Source organism: Crocuta crocuta, unplaced genomic scaffold, assembly GCF_008692635.1.
Source record: "Crocuta crocuta isolate KB4526 unplaced genomic scaffold, BGI_CrCroc_1.0 scaffold15, whole genome shotgun sequence".
Classification (NCBI taxonomy): Eukaryota; Metazoa; Chordata; class Mammalia; order Carnivora; family Hyaenidae; genus Crocuta; species Crocuta crocuta.
Genome location: NW_027530508.1, coordinates 2,682,542 through 2,707,762, shown reverse-complemented (window position 1 = coordinate 2,707,762; position 25,221 = coordinate 2,682,542). Strand labels below are relative to the sequence as shown.

The 25,221-nt window shown below is 44.6% G+C and overlaps 1 protein-coding gene and 1 non-coding gene across 3 annotated transcripts in view; both read left to right on the top strand.

Annotated features, from left to right (window-relative positions):
• Positions 1-5,001: 5,001 nt before the first annotated feature.
• On the top strand, positions 5,002-5,105 carry LOC144233962 (small nucleolar RNA U13). The gene has a single exon (XR_013335812.1). It is a non-coding gene; the product is annotated as a small nucleolar RNA U13 (small nucleolar RNA).
• A 19,993-nt stretch (positions 5,106-25,098) lies between these two features.
• STK35 (serine/threonine kinase 35) overlaps positions 25,099-25,221 on the top strand; it is a 40,169-nt gene continuing 40,046 nt past the window's right edge. For both annotated transcript variants that reach the window (XM_077766988.1, XM_077766989.1), the window contains exon 1: positions 25,099-25,221. This exon is cut by the window's right edge and continues 159 nt beyond it. In XM_077766988.1, the coding sequence (XP_077623114.1) occupies positions 25,099-25,221 (123 nt within the window).

The window sequence follows — 25,221 nt, the reverse complement described above, 5'->3', positions numbered from 1 at the left end:
GTCCCCCAAATTGGAGACACGGGCAGATCCAGAGATTCACAACCTGCTGAAGCAGAAACTTCTAAGGGAACCAGTGCCAGGGGAGGGGGATCTAAGCGATAAACTTGCAGGTGTGAATACGCCCAAGAGAGAAAACCTCCAGGGGCACGCAGTCGTGGGGACAAGGTTTTCCTCCAGCAGCCTGACCAGGTGCTCATAGTGAATCTTGGAATTCAGTGACTATGGAAGGAAAATCCTGCCAAGCTTTGCCAGGGCAAGAAGGAAATAAATATACCAAAGCACTGCGTTCCTTCCTCCCAACACCTGTTCTCAGTAGGAACTGTTTCTTCCAGAGCTTTCTACTGGGGTTTTATCGGAGCCTCACTGACCCGGGGGAAGGAAATGCCTAGCTCCAGCACTCTCTACCCACCGTCTCCCCTCTCTGGGAGGGAACGACTTAGAAATGCTTGTGAAGTCCATCGCCCAGAGATAGAGGCTCCCTTACAAGACTGAGACCTAATCACGAGACTAGGATAGCCCTCCCTACACTCCCACCGTAGCATGCTGGCCCTCCCTACGCTTTACCACCACATCACCCAAGGCCTCTTTACTGGTGTTTCTTTTATCCAGTTGGGCTTTCAACAAAGAAATTACAAGGCATACTAAAAGGCAAAAACACAGTTCAAAGACACAGAGAACATCAGAACCGGACTCGGAGAGCAGGATGTTGAAATTATCAGACTGGGAATTTAAAATAGCTATGATTTAAAAATAAGATCAAATAAAACATGGTTAATATACTAAAGGCACTCATGGAAAAAGTAAACATCATGCAAGAACAGATGGGCAATGTAAGCACAGACATGGACATTCTAAGAAGAACAAAAATAGAAATGTTAGAGATGAAAAACCCTAACACGAGGAATTCCTCCAATATAGCATAGGGGTTCAGATGCAGAGTGGCTTCGAAATAATAATTCTATTCAACACATGATGTAGGTTAGGGCTGGACCAACTGAGACACTTCACACTCTTCTCCTGGTAGATATTAGTATCTGGTGCTGAGCCAGAGGGTTCAGGTATTGCCCTGATCTCACATTCCCTGTACCAAGTTCAGGTTCAAGTTCACAGTATTCAGAAGAGCCTCAGTAAACCCAGCCCTAGTAGGTAACCTCAGGACAGAGGCAAAATGAGTTTTAGTGATTGCCCTGTCTTTCCCTTTTTCTTTTTCCAGTCCGCTCACTCTGCCTTCTGCTGAGCTTTGAAGTATAATTCAAAGGCCTGAGCTGATTTACTCCCAAGCACCCAGTCCAGCTCTCTACCCAGTTAAAGAGCACTTTATCTTGAGACCAGGCAAGTAGGTGCTGCTGGGATATTATTACTTGGCTCTCCAGCTAGCCTGGGCTTCTGCATCCAGAGGCAGCAGATGTGTTCCTCTAAAGGAGGTGAGGAAGGTATACTGAGGTCTGGGGAAGAACCAAGAGGGTCACCCAATCCAGACGGGAGGTTGGGGCTCAGGGACGACCTCCTGGAAACCCAGTATTTCAGATGAGTCTGGAGGGAGGGGCAGAAATTAACTCTATTGACAAGGAACAGGTGCTCTGCAGACAAAGTATGTGTGTATGCAGAGCCCAGAGGTGTGAGAAGGCAAGATACACTTATGAAACAAGCAAGGGGTGAGAGCTAAGAAATCCAGTCGACAAGTGGCTCATCTCTTCTTCTCACATCTCAGACTCGCCCCGGATGCGTTCTAGCCCAGTTGTGAGCCCAAAAGCACACGGACGCAGAAACTGGCACCCTTTTCAAGGGCAACAGGCATCCCAGGTTAAGGATCATTTCCTTAAGTCACCCCGTCTGTAGCAGATGCCCAAACAGCCCCCAGAGAAGGCCAACGTGGGAACTGCAGCAAAGCATTGCCCTTGCAAAATTGTTTTCTTCCTCTCATTCACTGGAACCATAGCGACTAAATAAACTTTATTTCAAAGGGAGGCGAGTAAAAGGCCACTGAAAGCTTCAGAAGCTTGGAGACCGTTTGACAAGCGATGTGGTTCACTGTGTCCAGTGCCTAGCCAGACTTCACGAGAAGCCCCAAATGTTACGATTGCAGGTCTTTTCGTCACAGCAGGTGGGTTTCTCCAAGCCACTGCTCCGGGATGTTACTTAATGAGCCTCTATGCAAATATCCTGGAGCCCTTTTTTAGTCAAGCCCTATGTCTAAATGCAGCACCCCCCTCTCTTCCCGTATGCTGGCACTGCAGTCACGAAATCTGGAACCTCTCTGGTTAAAATTCTCCAGAGATTAAACCACCTGGCATCCTCTGGGGAGAGAAGCACCTGATGACATGGGGTCCAAGGGCCCCGGGACAAAGAATTTCAGTCTGTCCTCTTGGTTTTGGCAACCTGATTTACCTCCACTTCCTGCAGTACTTGTTCTCTCATGATTCTAGAGCCTTCCAGGATTCTGGGGTGAATTGGCTGTTCCTTTATATACGTTCCTCCTTCGGCAGGATGGTTGAGTCTCCTCCACTCTGCCAAATCTGCCATTCCCAGCCCATTACTGTCTTCCTATTGTGTTTCATGCTTAGAGATGTCTCCCGATCTCATTGAAGATGGAGAGCGTGTTTGCTTGTTCTCCTTATTGTCTGAAGTGGATTTAATGAGCAGAGAACAAGAAAGAAAGAAAACTCCACCACCCTTGAATATACTTAACAGTACTGAACTGTACCCTCACAAATGGTAAAGACGTTGCATGTACTGTTATGTGGTTTTTACTGCAAGGAAAAGCAAAACGAAGCTTAGCCCTCTTAAAAGCGGAACTCTCCCCATTGAGGTTTCTATGGATTTTGAAAACCAGGGGCACCTGGGTGGCTCAGTTGGTTAAGCGTCCAACTTCAGCTCGGGTCATGGTCTCACAGTCCATCAGTTCAAGCCCCATGTTGGGCTCTGTGCTGACAGCTCAGAGCCTAGAGTCTGTTTCAGATTCTGTGTCTCCCTCTCTCTCTGCTCCTCCCCTGCTCGCTCGCTCTCTCAAAAATAAAGATTTAAAATTTTAAAAAAAGAAAAAAGAAAAGAAAACCAAACACAGCAAATCATTTCCTTGAAACCCTATTTACCTGCAGAATGTGAATATTTTGATTCCTTCTACAACAATCGATTGAGACAATTACTGGGAATATCTGTGCCAGTGGTTCTGAGTGCGACCACAGACCAGCAGCACCAGCAGCACCTGAAAGCTTGCTAGAAATGCATGTTCCCGGGTCCTACCCCAGACCTCCTGACTCAGAAGCTCTGCAGTGTGTGTTTTAAAGCCCTCCATGACTAAATCTCCCGTATCGGCTTTGTGATAGCTGGTGCATAAAGTTTGAGAACCACTCACCTCGAGCAATATAGGGGAAAAAAGAATGAAAGCAAGTATAGGCTGGGGTGCCTGGGTGGCTCAGTCAGTCAAGGGCCTGACTCTTGATTTCGGCTCAGGTCATGATCTCACGGCTTGGGAGCTTGAGCCCCATGTTGGGCTCCATGCCAGGCATGGAGCCTGTTTAAGATGGTCTCTCCCTCTCTCTCTGCCCCTTCCCTGACTCATGCTCACATTCCCTCTTAAAAACTGACAATAATAATAATAAATTAAAATATAAAAAAGAAATTGAGTATAGGCTGAACAACAAAGGAAGGGTCTAACTTCATAACATGGATAAAATGTCAAGGAAATCATGCAACAGAGAAAATAAACCACTGAGTGCCTTCCACGTGTCATGCTGCATGCTTTCCAGTTTCCCTATGTATTTAATCCTTACAGTTTCCTTGAAAAGAAAGAATTATCCCCCTCCCCATTTTACAGATAAGAAAATTGAGGCTTAGGAGAAGTAAGTAACTTAGCTAGTTAAGGATTTCAACTAAGGCCTGCCTGACCCCAAGGGTCTTTGGCTTTGTTTTCCTTATCACTGAGAAAATCGCTGGCTACGGAAGACAGAAAAGAAAACAAGGTTTCTCCCCTGCTTGGTAAAATCCTATTCAACCTCCAAAGCAGAACCAAATTTCACCTCCTCTGGGAAGTCTTCAAGAACTGCCTTGCTGGAGCACCTGGGTATCTCAGTTGGTTGAGCATCTGACTTGGGCTCAGATTGTGATGTCATGGTTCATGAGTTTGAGCCCCGCATCCATCTTGCTGCTGTCAGTGCAGACCCAGCTTTGGATCCTCTGTTTCTCTCTCTGTACCACCCTCTTCCTGCTCGCTCTCTCTCTCTCTCAAAAATAAACATAATCATTAAAAAAAAGGGGGGGGTGCTTGGGTGGCTCAGTTGGTTAAGTGTCTGACTTTGGCTCAGGTCATGATCTCACAGTTCATGGGTTCGAGCCCCACATCAGGCTCTGTGCTGACAGCTCAGAGCCTGGAGCCTGCTTCAGATTCTGTGTCTCCTCTCTCTGCCCCTCCCCGCTCCTGCTCACTCTCTGTCTCACTCTGTTTCTCAAAAATAAAAAAATAAATAAATGTAAAAAAAAGAGCTGCCTTGCTCAAAGTTACCCTCCCAGAGCATTTTGCACATACCTGTCTTGGGTACCTCATATGCCTTATTATCGAAGTTCTGAAATCCTTGGTCTCAGGATCCCTTAGAAATTATTGACATTCGGAGGCAAATGAACCTTGAACTAAACCTCACAGTTTATACACAAATTAACTCAAAATTTTTCATCAAAAAAGGATTAGATGTAAAATGTAACACTTTTAGGAGAAAAAAAACAACTTAGGGGGGAAAAAAACCTTAAAAGAAATACTTGTGACCCAGGGCTGGGTGAAAAGTTCTTAGAAAAAGCATGATTCATTAAAATAATAATAATAATAAATTGGAGCATGCAAAATGAAAACCTTCTGCTCTCAGAAGGGCCCTATAAAGAGGACAAAAGCACTGGGAGAAAATATTTGCAAACCACGTAACTGGCAAAGGACTAGTATCAAGAATACATAAAGAACTCTCCACACTCAAGAATGAGCACAAACAGTGCGATTAGAAAATGGGCGAAGAGATCCTTTTGTAGTTCATAAGCATGATGATTGGGTGTTCACGCCATTGTGTGACATGTGCCACCCTTAAACCTTGTTACGACGCAGGCACATTACCCATCTGATGTGAGAAAAAAAAAAGAAAATGGGCGAAGAACATGAACAGACACTGCACTGAAAAGGATATACAGATGGCAGGTAAACACATAAAAAAATCTTGTCAACATCATCAGCTATCAGGAAATGGCAATTCAAATCACAATGAAATGATCGCTATACAACCAGAATGGCTAAGATAAAGCATAGTGATAACACCAAATGTGGGTGGAGATGCAGAGAAAGTAGATCCCTCATAAATCGCTGGTAGGAATGTCGAATGGTGCAGCCACTCAGCAAAGTGTGGTGACTTCTTACAAAACTAAACAGGCTTGATCTACTATCCAGCAATTGTCCCGGGAGGCATTTGCCCCAGAGAAGTAAAAGCTTCTGTTCACTCCAAACCCTGTACGTGAATGTTCATAGCAACTTTATCTGCAATAGCCAGAAGTCACAAACCATCCAAATGTCCTTCCACAGGGGAATGAGGCCAAACCGTGGTGTCTCCACACCATGGTCACACAGCCACAGTGCAAGGGTGCACCATTGATCCCTTGGGTGGATCTCAATGGAATTATGCTGAGTGAAAAAGCCAATCTCAAAAGGGTGCGTAATACCGTAATTCCACTTACAGAACATCCTTGAAATGACAGGATTATAGAGAGGTTGAACAGGGGTCAGGGAGGGGAGAGGGAAGGAGGGGCTGTGTGTCCAATAGGGTAGTTAGAAGAGATGCCTATGATGGAATTGTTCTACATCCTGACTGTGCTTTTGGTCACACAAATCTCTGCATGAGATAAAGTGGCATAGAATTAAGTGCACACACTCATAAAACTGATGGAATCCTGATCAGGGAGTTGGATTGTATCACTGTCAGTCTTATACAGGATGTTAACCATCGGGGGAAACTGGGTGAAGAGCCCTCAGGCTCTCTCTGTACCTTCTCACAGCCCCATGTGAACCTACAATGATCTCAAAGTGAAAGTTTAAAAACATATATTGACCGTGAAAGGGATTTTGTTGACGTGAGTCAATATTAATTGACATTTACTATATTAGAAACTAAAATGGAGATTTTTTTTTTTAGGAATTTATTTTTTAGCTTATCTTTAAGCTTAATTTTTAAAATGTTTATTTATTTTTGAGAGAGGGAGAGAGACAGAGAGTGAGTGGGGCAGGAGAGGAGCAGAGAGAGAGAGGGAGACACTGAACTTGAAGTGGGCGCCAGGCTCCACACTGTCAGCACAGAGCCTGATGTGGGGCTCGAACTCACAAACCGTGAGACCATGACCTGAGCGGAAGTCAGACGCTTAACCGACGGAACCACCCAGGTGCCCCTAACTGATCGTTAAAACAATAATAAGCCCATTTTGTGTTAATGGAGACAAACCACTTTTCACGAAACCCAAGCATATTTTTTGAAAAATCGTATGAGTGACTCTGTTTTACAAATTCACAAATTCTCTTTAATGTCTGCTTCACAGACAACTGATTCTCCTGTCTGCTTCTGCATTATAATATGTTGTGATAGCACACTTTACGCAGCCTTTGGAAAATTCTATTTTGCACACATGAAAAATTAAGAGTGAAAAGGGCATACAGCATCTTAGTGTTATTATGAAAATAGTTTTGGCCTCATGGATCCCCTCAAAGGGTCTTGGGGGCCCCGCAGTTATCCTGGGGCCACACTTTGGAAATCCTTGTGTTATTGTGATCATTCTTTCCCACATCTGTGCCCATACTTAAGTGAGTGAGGACAGGGAGATCATCTTTTTCGTCTTGGTATTCCAAGCATCTTATACAGTGCCTGGCAAAAAGATGATACCCAATAAATATTTGATGAACCAAATGGAATATTAACAGCCTGTCAGCCCTTGGAGAGAGAGAGAGAGAGAAAGACACAGAGAGAGATCACCAATCTGACTGACAATGTGTGCTTTAGACTTTTTAGTTCTGAGTCAGAATAAAGGTCAGAGTGTTCTGGTGTAGCTTGGTCCCAAAGAACAAACATTGTTCTGAGAAGCCAAGAGGCTCCTGGGGCATGAAACATGCGTTTGCAAGAACTGAGTGGCCTTTTGAGAAAGGTCTCGCTGTGTCACAATTTCTCACAAGTCTTGACCTTGAGGCCTCTCCACACCATTCGGAATAGACATGGGGAGCTGGGAGCTTTGCGGGTTGGGCAGAGACGTAATGAATTCTTTTTCTCCCGCTCTATTCTCCTCCCACACCTCACTCCCTAGGTCACCCCCAAAGCACCCACTGGTGGTCAGTCTGTCCACCACTTGGTCCACAGCCACTCTGGGAAGACAAAACCCGTTCTAACCACCACTCCAGAGGACAGATTGGTTCTCATTTCTCATCCAGAGAATTCACCGGAGCACGCTTGAACAGGGAGCACAGAAAAACGCAGAAGCTGACTTAGAGAGTCGCCACGGGAAAATCTTTGTTAGAATCCACTCTGTGTTAGACACTGAGTCAGACCTGTGGAATGTTCCCCCGTGACAAAGCCCACGCCCCTCCCCCCACCCCCAGCAGGAGCTTCTGCTCCAATGAGGCAACAAGGGCTCTGAAGCGGAGACAGAAGTCATCTCTCCTAGGAGCAGGGAAAGGAGGCACATTTGATTTTGTCCTTAAAAGGAAGGAGCAGGCTGTTGCCAGGTGGATGGAGGATCACCTGAAGGCAGTGTGTTAGGGAAGTTATGTTCACACAGACCACAAGTAACAGTGGGTTACATACAATGGAAGTTTCTTTCTTTTATCACAGTCCGGGCTTAAATGGTCTACAGCCTCTGTGGTGATTCCACAGCATCAGAGGGCCAGGCCCCTTCCCTCCAGACGCTCCATCACACCCGAGGCCCGGTCCTCATTTGTTTGCATGTATTCCAGCCATGGAAATGGGCAAGAGGAAGGGAAGACAAGTTCTTTCCTTCCGAGGACACGAGTAGGAAGTCGTACTTCACTTCTGCTCACAACCTGCTGGCCAGAGCACAGTTGCGAGGGAGGCTGGGAAATGCAATTTCAAAATGGGAGCTTCCAGGGGCACCTGGGCGGCTCAGTCAGTTAAGCGTCCAGCTTCAGCTCAGGTCATGATCTCACAGTTTGTGGGTTTGATCCCCGCATCAGGCTCTGCACTGACAGTTCAGAGCCTGGAGCCTGCTTCAGATTCTGTGTCTCCCCTCCTCTCTGCTCCTCCCCTGCTCATGCTCTGTCTCCCTTTGTTTCTCAATAATAAAGAAATGTTTAAAAAAATTTTTAAAAGAAAGAAAATGAGAGCTTCCATTGCTCTACAGAGATTGGGGAACACCTGCAGGTCTCCACCCCAAGCACAGAGGGGAGAAAGCACAGGGAGGTTTGAGAAGCCAGTAGCGAAGTGTGTTTAGAAGTTGCAGGGAGGAAAATGAAAGATGGGTTGGGGGCATACGGTGAAGAAGGGCCACTTCATTCTGTAAGTTGGTGGTACCCAAACTGGAGCACACCCATCGGCATCACCGGACGGCCTGTTGAAGCCCCAATGCCGAGCCCCACCTCCAGAGTGTCTGATTCCACAAGTCTTCCCTGGTAGGGCCCACAAAGGCACGTCGCTAATCAGCTCCCAGGGGCTGCTGGTGCCAATGATACAGGAACTCAGAAATGTGGGGTCACAGAAAGGTTTAAAGAGAAGAATGAGATGACAAGATCTGTATTTCAGAAAGCTGATTCTGTTCAGGGATAGAGAACGAGCTGTACCGAAGCCTCCTGGAGCACTAAAACTTCTCACCCTCTTGATCCTGAGTGTTCCTGAGAAATTTCACTCGAGAAAAACTGGGAATGAGAAAGAGCCTGCAAAGCAGAGTTCACAGAACGCCAGTGCTCAAAGGTCATTCTCTACTTCCTGGCAGGGCTGACGGCATCTGTATGAACCTGGACCCACCAGTTCTGGGCATTGAGTGAAGGAGCCTGGTTGGGGTGAGGGTAATCACGTGCCTTCCCTCCCTGGACCTGGGTTTCTTCACCAATAATACTCATGAGGGTCATTTACCTACCTGGGGTGCCAACGACTGTCAGATGGCACAGATCAAAAAGTTGGCCAATGTCCCAAGGCTGTGGGGACTCATGGACTCGTGAAACTGTGGTTTTCGAGAGTAAAATGGCATTCCCACCGAAAGGCAATTTGACAATCAAACCAGAATGGAAAATACCCATACCCTTTGACCTGAGAGCTACATTTCCAGCAAATAAGCCTATAGATACATTCACGTTTATGTGCAAAAGACAGATTCAATGCTCGTGGTTTGTTCTGGCAAGAGGTGGGATACGACCTAGATGTCATCCAGAGAGGGCTGGTTAAATAAACCACGGTGCATTCACAAATGGAATAATGGCCAGCCCTTCAAAATAATAAGTTAGGTCTATATGAGCCAGTTTACCTATCAGAGATTGATGATGGTGATGATGATGATGATGATGATGGATAAATAATACAGATATATGTATGTGTATCTCTCAATATATATATGTATATCTCATATATATATAGAGAGAGAGAGAGGAGAGAGGGAGATACACACACACACACGATAAGAGGCAAAATACTGTCATGATATGCCGCCATTTAAAAAATATACGTGTGGAAAGAAGAAAAGATCACATCTATATGTACACACATGTATACATATACATACATATATATACACATATACATACATATATATATGTTTACATATCTCTGGAAAGATCTGGAGAAACAGGTTGCCTGGTCAGGACAGGAATCGGAGTGGAGGTCTAGGTTGGGAAAGAAACTTACTTTTCACTGTAACATTTTTTGGTCTGGTCTTTTTTTCAACCCTCAGTATACATTATTTATTTAAATAAATAAACATACAAACAATGCCATAAGCTTTACATGCTTTATCGATGTCTTCAGAATAACCTAGAAGGGAAGGACTCTTACTATTCCCAAGGCACAAGGATGTTCACTCATTTGGGGGAATTGCGGGAAGATGGGGGCGGGGGCGGTGGAAGGAGCATTGATTTGTAGGGTTTGCCAGTTCCCATGGGGTAACTTCTCCCACCGTGGCTAATTTCAAGCTGCCAATGCGACGTCATCAAGCAGAGCTAGGAAGAAATGTACACGATCAGCTCTCAGGGGCCTGGAAGACCCGCTCCAGCGCACACCTGTCGGGGATCTCCAAGAAAGGCACCACTGACTTCCCACTTCACACCTGAAAGGGTTGTTTTCCGAGAGCAAAACAAAGGTAAGTAAAATATACCACTTCAGGACCTAGGAGCAGCTTCCGGGGATCTTTAGGCATAGATGGTGGAGCATTTATTTATAGTGTAAATAACCTGGCTTATTCTGCAATGGATTTGAAACAGAAACCCAGAAATTAAAATTAAGCATCTGGGTTTTATAGTTGCAAATTGCTCTGCCATTCTCTTTATGAAATACTGCACACAGCTATACAAGCAGAAGGCAATAAAAGAATAATAAATTAATCAGCGTTAGCATTCTGTCAACACAGCCCTGCAGACTTACCAGGGCCAGCAATCTAAATCAGGAAGTTGGTGTAGAAACTTTCCAAGGGCTTTCATGGGAGAGGTGGGGGCGAGAGGACCAGACAGACTTGGATTTGCATTGTATCCTGGCTCTGCCATCTGCTAGGTACCTTGGGTACATCACCTTACCTTCTGAGTCTCAATTTATGCATGTGCTGTGTGAGGATAGTGACATCACAGATTTGCCCAGAGACGTTCACCACATTTAATAGATGAGGTTAACATGTGGTGTACACTTAGAGATAAGGCAGGGTATTTCTCCTAAAAACTTACCCCACAGCCAAAAGTGAGAACTCCCTTATATTTAGGATCTTACGGAGTCTCACAGAATGCTACCTGTTCCCTAGACTCTCAATTACTTGCTTTGAAACAACAAAGCATTCTTCGGGGAAGACCCGTTGATGGAAGTCACNGAGAGAGAGAGACAGCGTGAGCAGGGGAGAGTCAGAGAGAGAGGGAGTCACAGACTGAAACAGGCTCCAGGCTCTGAGCTGGCAGTCAGCACAGAGCCCGACGCAGGGCTCCAACCCACGAACCGCGAGATCATGACCTAAGCCGAAGTCGGACGCTTAACCGACTAAGCCACCCAGGCGCCCCTATTTAAAAAAATTTTAAACGAACAATTTTTGATATAAACATGGTCATTTTACTGTGAGTTGGCCTCATACCCCCTGTAATGAAGTAAGCCTCATAAAGACGACTTTAAAAGCGATAAAGTAAATCTTAAGATACTGTGATTGAAAATAGAAACCAATAGGACAAACAGAAAACAGTGTCCTAAGATTAGGTGAATCAGGGCTTTGAGATTAAAATCTTTTGGCAAGAAAATCAATAAAGGCTCAAAAAGTGCTGCATCACACTCAAATTAAATAGGAGAGAAATTTATGTGATCCAGGAAGCAAGCTGGGCAATTCAGAAACCATCCCCAGCTGTAACAAAGATTCTGAAATATAAGATGCACAGAAAGAGATGGAATAAAATCATTTTGTAGCTGTAGTCATCAAGACAGTATGGTATTGGCACAAAAACAGACACATAGACCAATGGAACAGAATAGAGAACCCAGAATTGGACCCACAAATGTATGGCCAACTAGTCTTTGACAAAGCAGGAAAGAGCATCCAATGGAAAAAAGACGGTCTCTTTAGCAAATGGTGCTGGGAGAATGTTAAGGTTAACATGTGGTGTATACTTAGAGATAAGGCAGGATGTTTCTCCCTAAAATATTACCCCACAGCATAAAGTGAGAGCTGCCTTATATTTAGGATCTTACAAAGGCTCACAGAATGTTACATGTTCCCTAGACAGCAACATGCAGAAGAATGAAACTGGAGCACTTTCTTATACCATACACAAAAATAACCTCAAAATGGATGGAAGACCTAAATGTGAGACAGGAAACCATCAAACCCTAAAGGAGAAAACAGGCAACAGCATCTTTGACCTCAGCCGCAGCAATTTCTTGCTTGACACGTCCCCAAAGGCAAAGGAATTAAAAGCAGAAATGAACTATTGGGACCTCATCAAGATAAAAAGCTTCTGCACTGCAAAGGAAACAATCAACAAAACTAAAAGGCAACTGATGGAATGGGAGAAGATATTTGCAAATGACATATGGGATAATAAAGGGTTAGCATCCAAAATCTATAAAGAACTTACAAACCCCAATACCCCAAAAAACAAATAATCCAGTGAAGAAATGGGCAGAAGACGTGAACAGACACTTTTCCAAAGAAGACATCCAAATGGTCAGCAGACACATGAAAAGATGCTCAACGTCGCTCATCATCAGAGAAGTACAAAGTAAAACCACACTGAGATACCAACTCACACCGGTCAGAGTGGCTAAAATTAACGACTCAGGAAACAACAGATGCTGGCGAAGATGTGGAGAAATGGGCACCCCTTTGCACTGTTGGTGGGAATGCAAACTGGTGCAGCCGCTCTGGAAAACAGTGTGGTGGTTCCTCAAAAAATTAACAATAGAACTCCCCTACGACCCAGCAACAGCACTACTAGGAATTTACCCAAAGGATACAGGAGTATTGATGCATAGGGGCACATGTACCCCAATGTTTATAGCAGTGCATTCAACAATAGCCAAATTATGGAAAGAGACTACGTGTCTGTCAACTGATGAGTGGATCAAGAAGATGTGGTTTATACATACTGCGGAATACTACTTGGCAATGAGAAAGAATCTTGTCATTTGCAGCAACATGGATGGAACTGGAGGGTATTATGCTAAGTGAAATAAGTCAGTCAAAGACATACCATATGTTTATCCTCATATGTGGGACTTGAGAAACTTAGCAGAAGACCATGTGGGAAGAGAAGGGGGAGAAATAGTTTCAAATAGAGAAGGAGGGAGGCAAGCCATAGGAGACTCTTGAATACAGAAAACAAACTGAGGATTGATGGGGGTTGGGGAGACGGGAAAATGGGTGATGGTCACTGAGGAGGGCACTTGTTGGGATGAGCACTGGGTGTTATATGTAAGCAATGAATCATGGGAATCTACCCCCAAAACCAAGAGCACACTGTATATACTGTATGTTAGCCAACTTGACAATAAATTATGTTAAAAAAATCATTTTGTAAAATGTGATAGTGAAAAAAAGCCCAATGCCTCAATTAACACATTATTTCTTAATTTATAATATATTTAAACATTAGTTAAATAACATATTAATAATCTTAAAAGTATGTGCATATCTAAAATAATAAATTAATATCACACGTGGACATTTGATTATTTCATCTACAGCCTAAAGAATTGATGTATTCAAGGGGCACCTGGGTGGTTCAGTGGGTTGAGCATCCGCCTTCTGATTTAAGCTCAGGTCATGATTGTGCAGTTCATGGGATCAAGCCCCATGTTGGGATCTGTGCTGACAGCACAGAGCCTGCTTGGATAGTCTCTCTCCTTCTCTTTCTGCCCCTCCCCCACTCATGCACATGGGCTCAGTTGCTCTCTCTCTCTCTCTCTCTCTCTCTCTCAAAATAAATAAATAAAGTAAAAAAAGAATTTATATATTCAGGTTGGCCCCCCAAATACTTTCTTTTTTGCAGTCATCCCATTGTGAAAAATGGGAGGGTTGCTTTATATTTACAACTACCAAATACTGAGATAAGTATGTGCAAGCACTTAAAACTCAACATAGCTGTATGTGATCTGCAACAAGTACTATTATGGTTATCAATACTATTTGTATTATGAACGTTTCACCACCAGCTGGGATCTTTGGTTATGCTCCTCGAAGCACTTACCTGGACTGAAATTCCCTGGGCTACTTCCTAGCTGTGTGATCTTGGGCAAGTTGCCTAACGTCTCTGTGCCTCATCTGTGAACTAGAGATCATAATTGTATCCCCCATGGTTAAAAATTCAGCATATCGGGGCGCCTGGGTGGCTTAGTCGGTTAAGCGTCCGACTTTCGCTCAGGTCATGATCTCGCGGTTTGTGGGTTCGAGCCCCGCGTCGGGCTCTGTGCTGACTGCCAGCTCGGAGCCTGGAGCCTGTTTCAGTCTGTGACTCCCTCTCTCTCTGACCCTTCCCTGCTCATGCTGTCTCTCTCTCTCCTAGAAATAAATAAAAATATTAAAAAAAAAAATCCAGCATATCAGTACATGTAAGTGTTTGAACCGGTACCTGGTAAGTGTTTCTTAAATGTTAATTACCATTACAGTCACCAATGGAGAACCGTATTGATGAATGTGGCAGTATTCTTCACAATGCAGTGACATCTTATTGGCAGGGAACTTATCTTGCTCATCAGGATCACCAACTCACCCATAGGGCCTAGTGTCCAATAAATGTTGGCTGAACCGGGGTGCCTGGGTGGCTCTGTTGGTTAAGTGTCTGACTTTGGCTCAGATCATGATCTCACAGTTCGTTAGTTCAAGCCCCGCGTCGGGCCGTGTGCTGACAGCTCAGAGCCTGGAGCCTGCTTCAGATTCTGTGTCTCCCTCTCTCTCTGCCCCTTCCTATCTCATGCTCGCGTGTGCTCTCTCTCTCTGTGTCAAAAATAAATTTAAAAAATTTTTTAAGCGTTAGCTGAACCAAGAATGAGCTCTACAGAGAAAGAAAGGCAGTGTGTAATGTTCGGGACCCAGCACAGCACCTGGCTCCCATTAGTTGAGGCAGATAACGCTTTGAGGCTGATAACGTAGGGTGCAGCCTCACCCCTCACTGGCCAACTAAAACCTACAGTAAAACTACAGTGTAGCAGAGCTGGGCAGAGCTGTAGACTGGAATTGGTGCAACCACGCAGGAAAAGAGTACAAAGATTCCTTAAAAAATTCAATGTAGACCTACCATAGGATCCAGCAATTCCCTTTCTGTGTGTTATTCTGAAGAAAATGGAAACACTAACCAGAAAAGATATGTGCGCCCCTGGATTCATGGCAGCATTATTTACAACAGCCACAAGATAGAAGCAACCTAAGTGTCCATCAGTGGACAAGCTAGTAATGAAAACGTGATACATATTGCCATTGGTGACAACGTGGATGGACTTTGAGGCGTTATGCGAAGTGAAATAAGCCAGACAGAGAAAGACAAATACTGTCTAATCTCACTTATATGCAGTCCCCACAAAAAGAAATAAAACAAACAAACACAAAAACAAAACACTCCCACAACCCAAGCTCACAGATACAGAGAACAAATTAGTGGTGGCTTGCGGAAGGGGGTAGGTAAAATGGGTAAAGAGGGTCAAAGGTACAAATTTGAAGTTATAAAGTAACATGGAGATGTAATATATAGCATGGTGACTATAGTGAATGTACTCTGTTGCATATTTGAAAGTCGGTAAGAAAGGAAATCTTACAAGTTATCACAGGGGTGCCTGAGTGGCTCAGTTGGTTAAGTGACACACTCTTGATTTCAGCTCAGGTTATGATCTCGTGGTTCGTGAGTTTGAGCCCTGCGTCGGGCTTCTCCTCCTCACTGACAGGGCGGAGCTCGCTTGGGATTCTCTCTCTCCTCCCCTCCTCTCTCTCTCTCTCCAAATAAATAAGTACACTTAAAACAATTATTTTTAAAAAATTCTTATCACAAGAAAAATAATTGTGTAACCATGCATGGTGATAGATGTTAATGAGACTTACTATGGTGATCGTTTCATAATACACACAGTGAACCCTTATGTTGTACACCTGAAACTAATATGTTGTGTGTCAATTACACCTCCATTAAAAACAACAGTAACAACACTGTAGACTGGATATTTATGTTCCCGCAGTGAGTTCTTTCACAGCAGGAACTGAGTTTTATTCATCTGAGCCCCCAAATGGCAAACAGTAGGAGCTTAATCAATAGTTGCTGAGCAAATGAGCAATGAGGTACAGTCTACAGCAGTGCACATTATTTTTCACTGAATTGTAATGTTTCTTCAGATCTATATAAAAAGTACTTAAAAATTAATCCCAAAAAGGCACGCATTAAAAGTTCAAATCATACAAAATGTTGAGAGTAGAAGGACTGCCTGCAGAGAATTCTTCTTGGCATCTAGAGTATTATTTATCTGAACGTTTCGTTTATGTATCCCTAATCTAACATGTAAGTACCAAGGCTGAATCATGTAGCGGTTTAAGCTTTGGAATCAGATATGTCTGGGTTTAAAATCAAGCTCCACCTTTCTAGTGGCTTGGACTTGAGAAAGTCCCATAACCTCCCTGTGCCCCAGTTTCTATGGAAAATGAAGATAATGAAATCTAACCTATAGGCTTATTGGAATAAATCTAAATAGAGCACTTAGGATAGCAACAAATGCAAAGAAACAACTCAGCGAAGGTTAGTGACTAAGTACGTACATATATTTAAACAAAATGTGAAGCCACACTATAGATCCTAGTTCACATTTGCTTTTTTAAATGTAACATATTGTGAACACTTGTTCTGTGATCGTGCATACACAGCCAATTCCTTCTTCCTGATGCCTACATGATATTCAAATGCGCACATAAGTAATCCCTTGTCTCTGCCACCTGAGAATTTCTAATATTTTACCATTACAAACAACCACAGTAAAAATCCTCACTGCATATATATTGCTCCATCCTTGGGTCGGTATTTCTATAGGATAAGTTCTAGAAATGGGATTGCTGGATCCAAGTGTATGAATTTTTAACTAGATTAATAAACAATGAGTTATCAGATTGCCTCTCCCTATGGCTGTATCCTTTACACTTTGATCAACGAGTGTACTTTGTTGCCTTGCGGCTGTGTATGTTTCAACCAGGTTCCCCCAACCATTTATTTGAAATGTCCCAGCAGTTAACCAGAATCAGGGACTTCAGTGTTATATTCACTTATCTTTCCAAAAATCATAAACAACTCCTAAGAACCTAGCAACCAATGTTCTGCGGCTACAAAGCCTGACAAAGAATTTTTATGCTATTCTCAGATGGGAGAGGAGAAAAGGTTGGAATTTCTGAGCCTTTTCTGTGGCCAGTAGGAAGAACATTCGAAATTACAACAATCTATTAAGTTTGGGAAACAGGGTGCCTGTGTCTGCTCCCATCTTTATCTTCTGTGACTCAGACCCTCCTTAAAGAGACCGGAAGCCCTCTTTGTTGAGTCTCACTGGAGATGTGATGTCTCTGGCCGCAGTGTCCCCCGGGTGTGATTTGAGTACCTAACTTACTTGTAGCTCTTCTGAGGCTTTTAGGTAATACCAGGACAAAGGGTGGACGTCACAGCCGGAAGCTGAACAGCGCCACCAAGCGGCCAGGGTGCTCCAGTGGTAGCTAAATCTCATGCCCGCTTTTTTTTTTTAATTTCTTTTTTTAAAAATTTTTTAAAATTTATCTTTAATTTCGATTTTAATCCAAGTAAGAAATATATATACTGTTTAGAGTGGGTTTACTACTACAAACTAGACGCCCCCTCCAAGGCTTATTAGAAGAATCCTCTGTACCTCCCCCACGTCTCAGCCTTGAACTCATTCTGCAGTTATCTCTTCAAACCTGATTATGGCGTCCTTTCTAAGATCTTTTAATTCTAGGCCTTTTCTATTCATCCGCAGCTACGGAAAAAAAGAATTTCATTTTCCTCTCTCTCTCTCTCCTCTCTTTCTCTCTACACGCACGCACGCGCGCACACACACACACACACACACACACACCCTCTCCAATTTTACCCCAAATAATTGTGTCATAAGTTTTGGTTAAATCAATGTGCTGTTTTTACATTATAATGACAGTGTAAGATTATTTCCAGCTAAGTGTTGATGTTTATGATGATTACAATGTTTTTCTTATAAATCGCTTTTGTTTTCTTGGCTTTAATAATCGCTGTGTGTCTTATTTGCTTAGTTTTTTCTATAATAGCTCCAATCCGTCTCCAAATTCTTTGCCAGGATTCCAGTCCTTTATAATTGTCTCGGCTCTGTGCTCAGTCTAGGGGCAGCGTAGTGTAATCCTGTGGTTCTTCAGGTGTGGTCCGTGGACCAGCAACAGTCACAGCATCACCTGGGACCTAGCTAGACATGCAGATTATCAAGCCCGACTCAAGACTTACTGATGAGCCACCACTCTGGGGCTGGAGTCCAGCAATCTGGTTTTTTTGACCAGCCCTCTGCCTCCAAGGGATGCCGACGAGCGCACAAGCCTGAGAACATCAGTACAATGGTTAAGAGCTTGGATACCCACAAACCCAAGGCCACTGGGGTTCCGATCCCAGCTACTGCACCTGTTTGTGATGGAACAACTTCCAGGGCCCAATCTTCCCATCCACAAAATGGGAACAAACCGTCCCTCCCATATAGCTGGGCAGATAACTAGCTCCAGCTTTTCTTTCTTTTCTTTCTTTTCTTTCTTTCTTTCTTTCTTTCTTTCTTTCTTTCTTTCTTTCTTTCTTTCTTTCTTTCTTTCTTTCTTTCTTTCTTCAATATTTATTTTTGAGATGGAGAGAGCGCAAGCTGGGAGGGGCAGAGGGGGAGAGAGAGAATCCAAGCAGGCTTTGTGCTTTTCTCAGCACAGAACCCGAAGTGGGGCTTGAACTCAAGAACTATGAAATCGTGACCTGAGCCGAAATCGAGAGCCCAGGCTTAACTGACGGAGCCGCCCAGGCGCCACGAGCCCTGCTTTTCTTGCAGATAGCCCTCCTGGAGCCCAGTAAAACCAGTTCCATCAAGGGAGGGGAGTGCAAGCCCACTGCAAAGCCTCCCCCAGGTCTTCAGGGGGTGCCCTGCTCAGAACAGGCCAACCTTTGAGGCACCCACCTCGAGCCTGAGCCTCCGTCTGTCAGCACCTCCATAGCCCTCCGAAGTGAACTCCCCTCCTACACCCCTGTAGGAGCCTTTCCTCTTTTAATCCCTCCCATCCTCATCTCCCCCTACTACAACCACCATTTCACACCATTCTCTGCCTCTGCTGCCTGGCCCTCCCCTCCTTCCTCTTTCCTCCACTCCTTCCCTCCTAGCCCATCGGAGCCAGCTCTCCCCACTCCCCACCATTCCCTCCACGCCCCTCCACTCCACCCAACCCTCCCCTCCTGGGCCAGGGCTCTCCACTTTCCCAGGGAGCACCCTAGGGCGGCCCCGCCCGTGGGGCATTCTCCTCCCCCTGAAATTCTGGGGGATGGGCCCGGAGCATCACCACTCAGCCTCCTCCCTCCAGGCAGTTCTCTGAGTAACAATCCGTGTGAGCCTCAGCTCTCCGGCTCCTTTGCTTTCCGTGGGGTTCCGTATATCCAAAGGCTCGAGGAATCCCAAGTCCTCATATGGCCCACGAATCCCTACCTCACAACCCGCCTCCCAGATCTCTCTGTCCCCATTTCCCCCCTTCTCCTGCCCATTCCCGAGCGCTGCAGCCACGCTGGCCTCCTTTGCACCTGCTCTTCCCTTGGACACAAATGCTCTTCCAGTAGATGTGCATTTGGCGGACTCTAGCAGGTCTCTGCTCGACGGTCACCTCCTTAGAGAGGTTTTCCCAAACCACCATCCTAACGGCACCTGCTCTGTCCCTTGCTATCCCTTTACCTGCTTTAGTGTCCTGTGTAGGAGAAACGTTATATGGAACCACATAATTCCCTTGGGTCTCAGTTTCTATGTCTGCCCTCCCTTTTTCCTTCTTCTTCCTCTTTTTTTTAATGATTTATTTATTTCTGAGAGAGAGAGAGAGGCAGCGTGAGCAGGGGAGGGTCAGAGAGAGAGGGAGACACAGAATCCGGAGCAGGCTCCAGGCTCTAGGCTCCGAGCTGTCAGCTGAGAGCCCGACGCGGGGCCCGAACCCACAAACTGTGAGGTCATGACCTGAGGTGAAGTCGGACGCTCAACCGACTGAGCCACCCAGGCGCCCCCCCCTCCCTTTTTCCTTCATTTCTTCTGTCATGAAATATTGGGCTCCAGGCATGCGTCTGGCAGCAGCCGAGGCTTCAGAGATATGGAGACAGGCATGTGTGCGACAGAGAAAGGCGTAGAAGGAGGCTTGCCCTAATTTTCACATCAATGCTTACCCTGGGGAGGGCTGACCAGGAAAGGTAGAGTGAAGAGTCTGGGGTCTTAGTTCCAATCCTTGTATTATTATTTTATGATAAAAAGAATAGTTAGGGTTCCTTCTGTGACTTAAGAAAAGCNCCGTCAATAGTGTTTCAAGCAGCCTGGCCCTTCTCAGTACACAGAAGGACTTAGGGGCGCCTGGGTGGCTCAGTTAGTTAAGCTTCGGACTTCGGCTCAGGTCATACATGATTTCACGGCTTGGGAGTTCGAGCCCTGCACCAGATCGGGCTCTGTACTGAGAGCTCAGAGCCTGAAGCCTGTTTCAGATTCTGTCTCTCTCTCTCTGTCCCTTCCCTGCTAGTGCTCTGTCTTTCTCTGTCTCTCAAAAAATAAATGTTAAAAAAAAAAGAAGAAAATGAAAAACCGAAAGGATTTATATTCTTTGTGGTTCTCCCAGAACTTCAGATCCAATCTTTCTTTTAAGACTTAGGGGTGAGGCGGGAACCCCCCGGGGGGGGGGGGGGGGGGCTCAGTCTGTTAAGCAGCCAACTTCAGCCCAGGTCATGATCCCCTGGTTCATGAGTTTGAGCCCTGCATTAGGCTTCAGATCCTCTGTCTCCCTCGCTCTCTGCCCCTCCCCCTCTCTTTCAAAAATAAACAAGCTTAAAAAAATGAAAAGGCTCAGTTGGGAAACTGGCTGGAGAAAGATTCCACTGGACTTGTTCAGTGTCTGGGGTCAGTATGGCAGGCACCAGGCCAGCCCTGCCTTGGACCATGCAGCCTTCAGTCCTTAGAAGTGCTAAGTAAGGATACAGGTGCTCTTGGCCAGGTGGGATTTGGGTTTGTTAATTCACCTTTGAAACCAACTTTATTGGCATATAATTTACATATAATAAAATTCCATCACCCAGAAAATTCCCTTGCGCCCCTCAGCAGTCCAACTCCCACCAAAAGATAACCACCGATGTGTTTTCTGCTGCCCTAGATCAGTGTTGCTTGACTGTATATTAATGGAATCATCTAGCATGTACTCTTTTTAACTCATTTTTCTAATGTTTTGAGAGGCAGAGAGAGACAGCACAAGCAGGGGAGGGGCAGAGAGAGAGGGGAGACACAGAATCTGAAGCAGGCTCCAGGCTCCGAACTGTCAGCACAGAGCCTGAATCGGGGTTCAAACCCACAGACCATGAGATCATGGCCTGAGCCAAAGTCGGACGCTCAACCAACTGAGCCACCCAGGCGCCCCAATTCATTTTCTTTTTTTTACGGCTTTAATTAGGTAAAGCTATAAAACTGATGTGTAAAAAACTACATTTATTCACTGTACAATTTGAAGTGGCTTTAACATATCCCTCCCCTGAAACTGTCACAAGATAATTTCAAGATAATGAACATATTCATCGCCCCCAAAAGTTTCCTCACATACCTCCCTCCCCACCCCCAACTACTCATCTGCTTTCCATCACCGTATATTGGCTTGCATTTTCAAGAACTGTATACAGAGTCATGCAGTATGTACTTTCATTCTGCGTGATTATTTTAATGCCTGCATGTTGTTAAATCAATATTTCATTCCTCCTCACCCCCCACCCCACCCCCAAGTGGTACCTCATAGTATAGGAAGACCACAGTGTGGTTCTCTATTCACTTATTGATGAACATTAGAGTGTTTTCTAGTTTGGGACTCTCGTGGCAAAAGCCACTTTAAACATTTTTATGAAAGTGTGCTTGTGAACATAAACTTTCGTGTATCTTGGGTAAATGCCTGGGCATGAAGTTGCTGGGCCATAGGGTAGATCTATATTTAACTTCATAAGACACTGCCAAACTCTTTTTTTCCCCAAGTGGCTGTACTACTTGACACACTCACCAACTGGCTGAAGTTGAATATCAAGCTTGTTCCTTTCTTTTGGCTTCTATACTTCTTCCTTAAATGCCTTACCACTAGTTTTAGCATGGCTGGCTTCGGGTCTGCACCCTAAATTCATATGTTGAATTCATAAGCCCCAGTACCGTAGAATGTAACATATTTGGAGATAGGTCTTTAAAAAGGTGAAGGAGTTGGGGAGCCTGGGTGGCTCAATCCGTTGAGGGTCGTACTTCAGCTCAGGTCATGATCTCACAGTTCGTGAGTTCGAGCCCAGCATCGGCCTCTGTGCTGACAGCTCAGAGCCTGGAGCCTGCTTCCGATTCTGGGTCTCCCTCTCTCTCTGCCCCTCCCCCTGCTCATGCTCTGTCTCTCTGTCTCTTTCAAAACTAAACATTTAAAAAAAAAGATTTTAAAAGATGAATAAGTTAACATGAGGTCATTAGGGTGGGGCCCTAATCCATTATGACTTGTTGTCCTTAAAAGAAGAGGAAAGACACCGGAGCAGAGGAAGGACCTGGTGGGGACACAGACAGCCGGCAACCACTTTCAGGCCAGGAGAAACTAAACCTGCCAACACTTTGATCTTGGACTTCTAGCCTCCAGATCTATGAGAAAATAAACGTGTTAGGTCATTCAATCTGTAAAATTTTATTATGGCGGCCTGTGCAAATCAACACAGAAGACTCCCAATCACCGTTTTGCAACCATTACAGTAATCATTGATTCAGGCAAGAATCATCAATGAATGCTAAAACCAGTGGGTGAGTCTGATGAAAAACAGGATAATCTCAAAATATCTTCCCATAAAATACTGATTAGTTACAAGGGACAAACAGTAACTTTTCAGTGGAGTACCCTGGCAGACGCCACCTTAACCAGATGATCAAAGTTAATATCACTAATATTGGGACAATCGAATGTCATGTGCCTTCCGATGTGATACACTCAGGACACAACTTCCTTTCAGCGGCATTCCTGCCAAAAATGCATAATCGGAATCTAATCGTGAGAACGTATCAGACAAATACAAATTAAGGACATCTACAAAATAACTCCCCAGTACTCTTCAAAAATGTCAAGGTCATGAAAGACAAAGAAAGGCTGAGTAATTGACTGCTTCTCCAGAGTAAAGGAAACTAAAAAGAGAGGACAACGAAAGGAAACCTGTGATCCTAAATTGGGTCCTGGGCAATGGCTACATTACTGGGACAATTAGCAAAATTTAAATATTAAAAGAGTCATACGATTGTTAAAATTCCTGATTTTGATAATTATGCTGAGATTATGCAAGAAAATGTCCATGTTTTTAGGAAATATAACTACAGAAGTATGTGGGATCAGGAGGCATAATGTCTGAAATCCACTCAAAAATGATTTACGGCAAAAAGTATACGTGTATATTATACACAGATACACAAGAAAGAATATGATAATGCAAATGTAGTAGCAAAACATGACAATTTGTTATTTATTCTGGTTAAAAATATATGAGGATTCTTTTTTTCATCTTTATTCTTTTAATTAATAATTTATTTATTTTTAAATTTACATCCACGTTAGCACATGGTGCAACAATGACTTCAGGAGTAAATTCCTTAATGCTCCTTACCCACTGAGCCCAACTCCCCTCCCCCCACAATCCCTCCAATGACCCTCTGTTTGTTCTCTATATTTAAGTCTCTTACGTTTTGTCCCCCCTCCCGGTTTTAATGTTATTTTGCTTCCTTTCTCTTTTCATCTGTTCTGTATCTCAAAGTCCTCATATGAGTGAAGTCATATGATGTTTGACTTTCCCCGCTAAGGGAAATTAGCTAAGCATAATACCCTCTAGTTCCATCCATGTAATTGCAAATGGCAAGATTTCATTCTTTTTGATTGCCAAATAATACTCCATTGTATATATATACCACACCTTCTTTATCCATTCATCTGTCAATGGACATTTGGGCTCTTTCCATGCTTTGGGTATTGGTTGATAGCGCTGCTATAAACATTGGTGTGCATGTGCCCCTTCAAAACAGCACACCTATGCATCTCTTGGATAAATGCCTAGTAGTGCAATTGCTAGGTCTTGGGTAGTTCTATTTTTAATTTTTTGAGGAACCTCCATACTGTTTTCCGGAGTGGCTGCACCAGTTTGGATTCCCACCCACAGTGCAAAAGAGACCCTAAAAGTATATGAGAATTCTTTACTATTCTTGCAACTTAACATGTAAATTTGAACTCCCCCCCCCAACACACTCACAAAATTAGTCTTTCAATGACTACGCTGTCAGAAGTGGCCTATTCCCAAACCCAAGGTACTCTTTCACTCACTTTCTCCATCATGCTTACCCATGTCAAAAATTATTCTATTGTTTAGTTAATAACATCTAACATTTACTTTAAGGCCCTGTCCTGTGGTTTTAACTGCGTAACTACACTGATTCCTCCAACTACTGTTTTAACTTGCACAAGATCACCGATATCATTTGTCTCCTCCAGAGGCCTAGAATCTCAACTAAGGTAGAGATTGTTTCGTACACTGCTCTTTCTCCAGCGACTTACAACAGGGCCTACCACATTAAGGGCGTTCAATAAATACAGATTCAGGTTAAAAATAACGAGCATCTACTAGGCACTGGAGTACGAAGCAGTGAACAAAATAGCACTTTCAGCCTTGTATCCCATTAGTCACTTTATATATATTTTGCTACTCTTAATATACGCATTAAACGATAAATTATATATATTTCACGTGGCGCTGTCAACACTGGCAAGGTAAGGTCCAATCACCCATTTTGCAGAACAGAAAACTGAGGCACGGAATGGGACAATGATCTACCCAGAATCCAGGAGCTATGGGGAAGCCGGGTGTGGATTCCAACCCAGGCCGGGCGGTTCCCAGGCACTACCCATGAATCAATCAAACCGACCAATCCAATCAACCAATCAGTATTTATTAGGGGCCTACTGCGCGCAGCTCCACTTCACGCAGCGAAGCCGAGGAGGCAGGAGGTTGCGGTGCACGGTCGGCCGCAGAGGCTCGCAGAATTTGGCGCCTATTTTTTGTTGGCTGGGTGCTCTCGCCTGTGATTGGGCCCCGGCGCGGCGTGCCCGGTGCGCCTGGCTGCGGCTGCTCCGTCGACCTTGGCAAGACCCAGGCGGCGCGGTACTCGACCGGCCTCCCGGGGGATGGGCCACCAGGAGCCCCCGCTGGCCCGTATACGGGCGGGAGGTGCGGCTTATGTAAACAGGTTATGTAAACGGCTCAGCTGGCGCGAACACGTGGAGAGCCGCGGGAGCACGGACACCCGG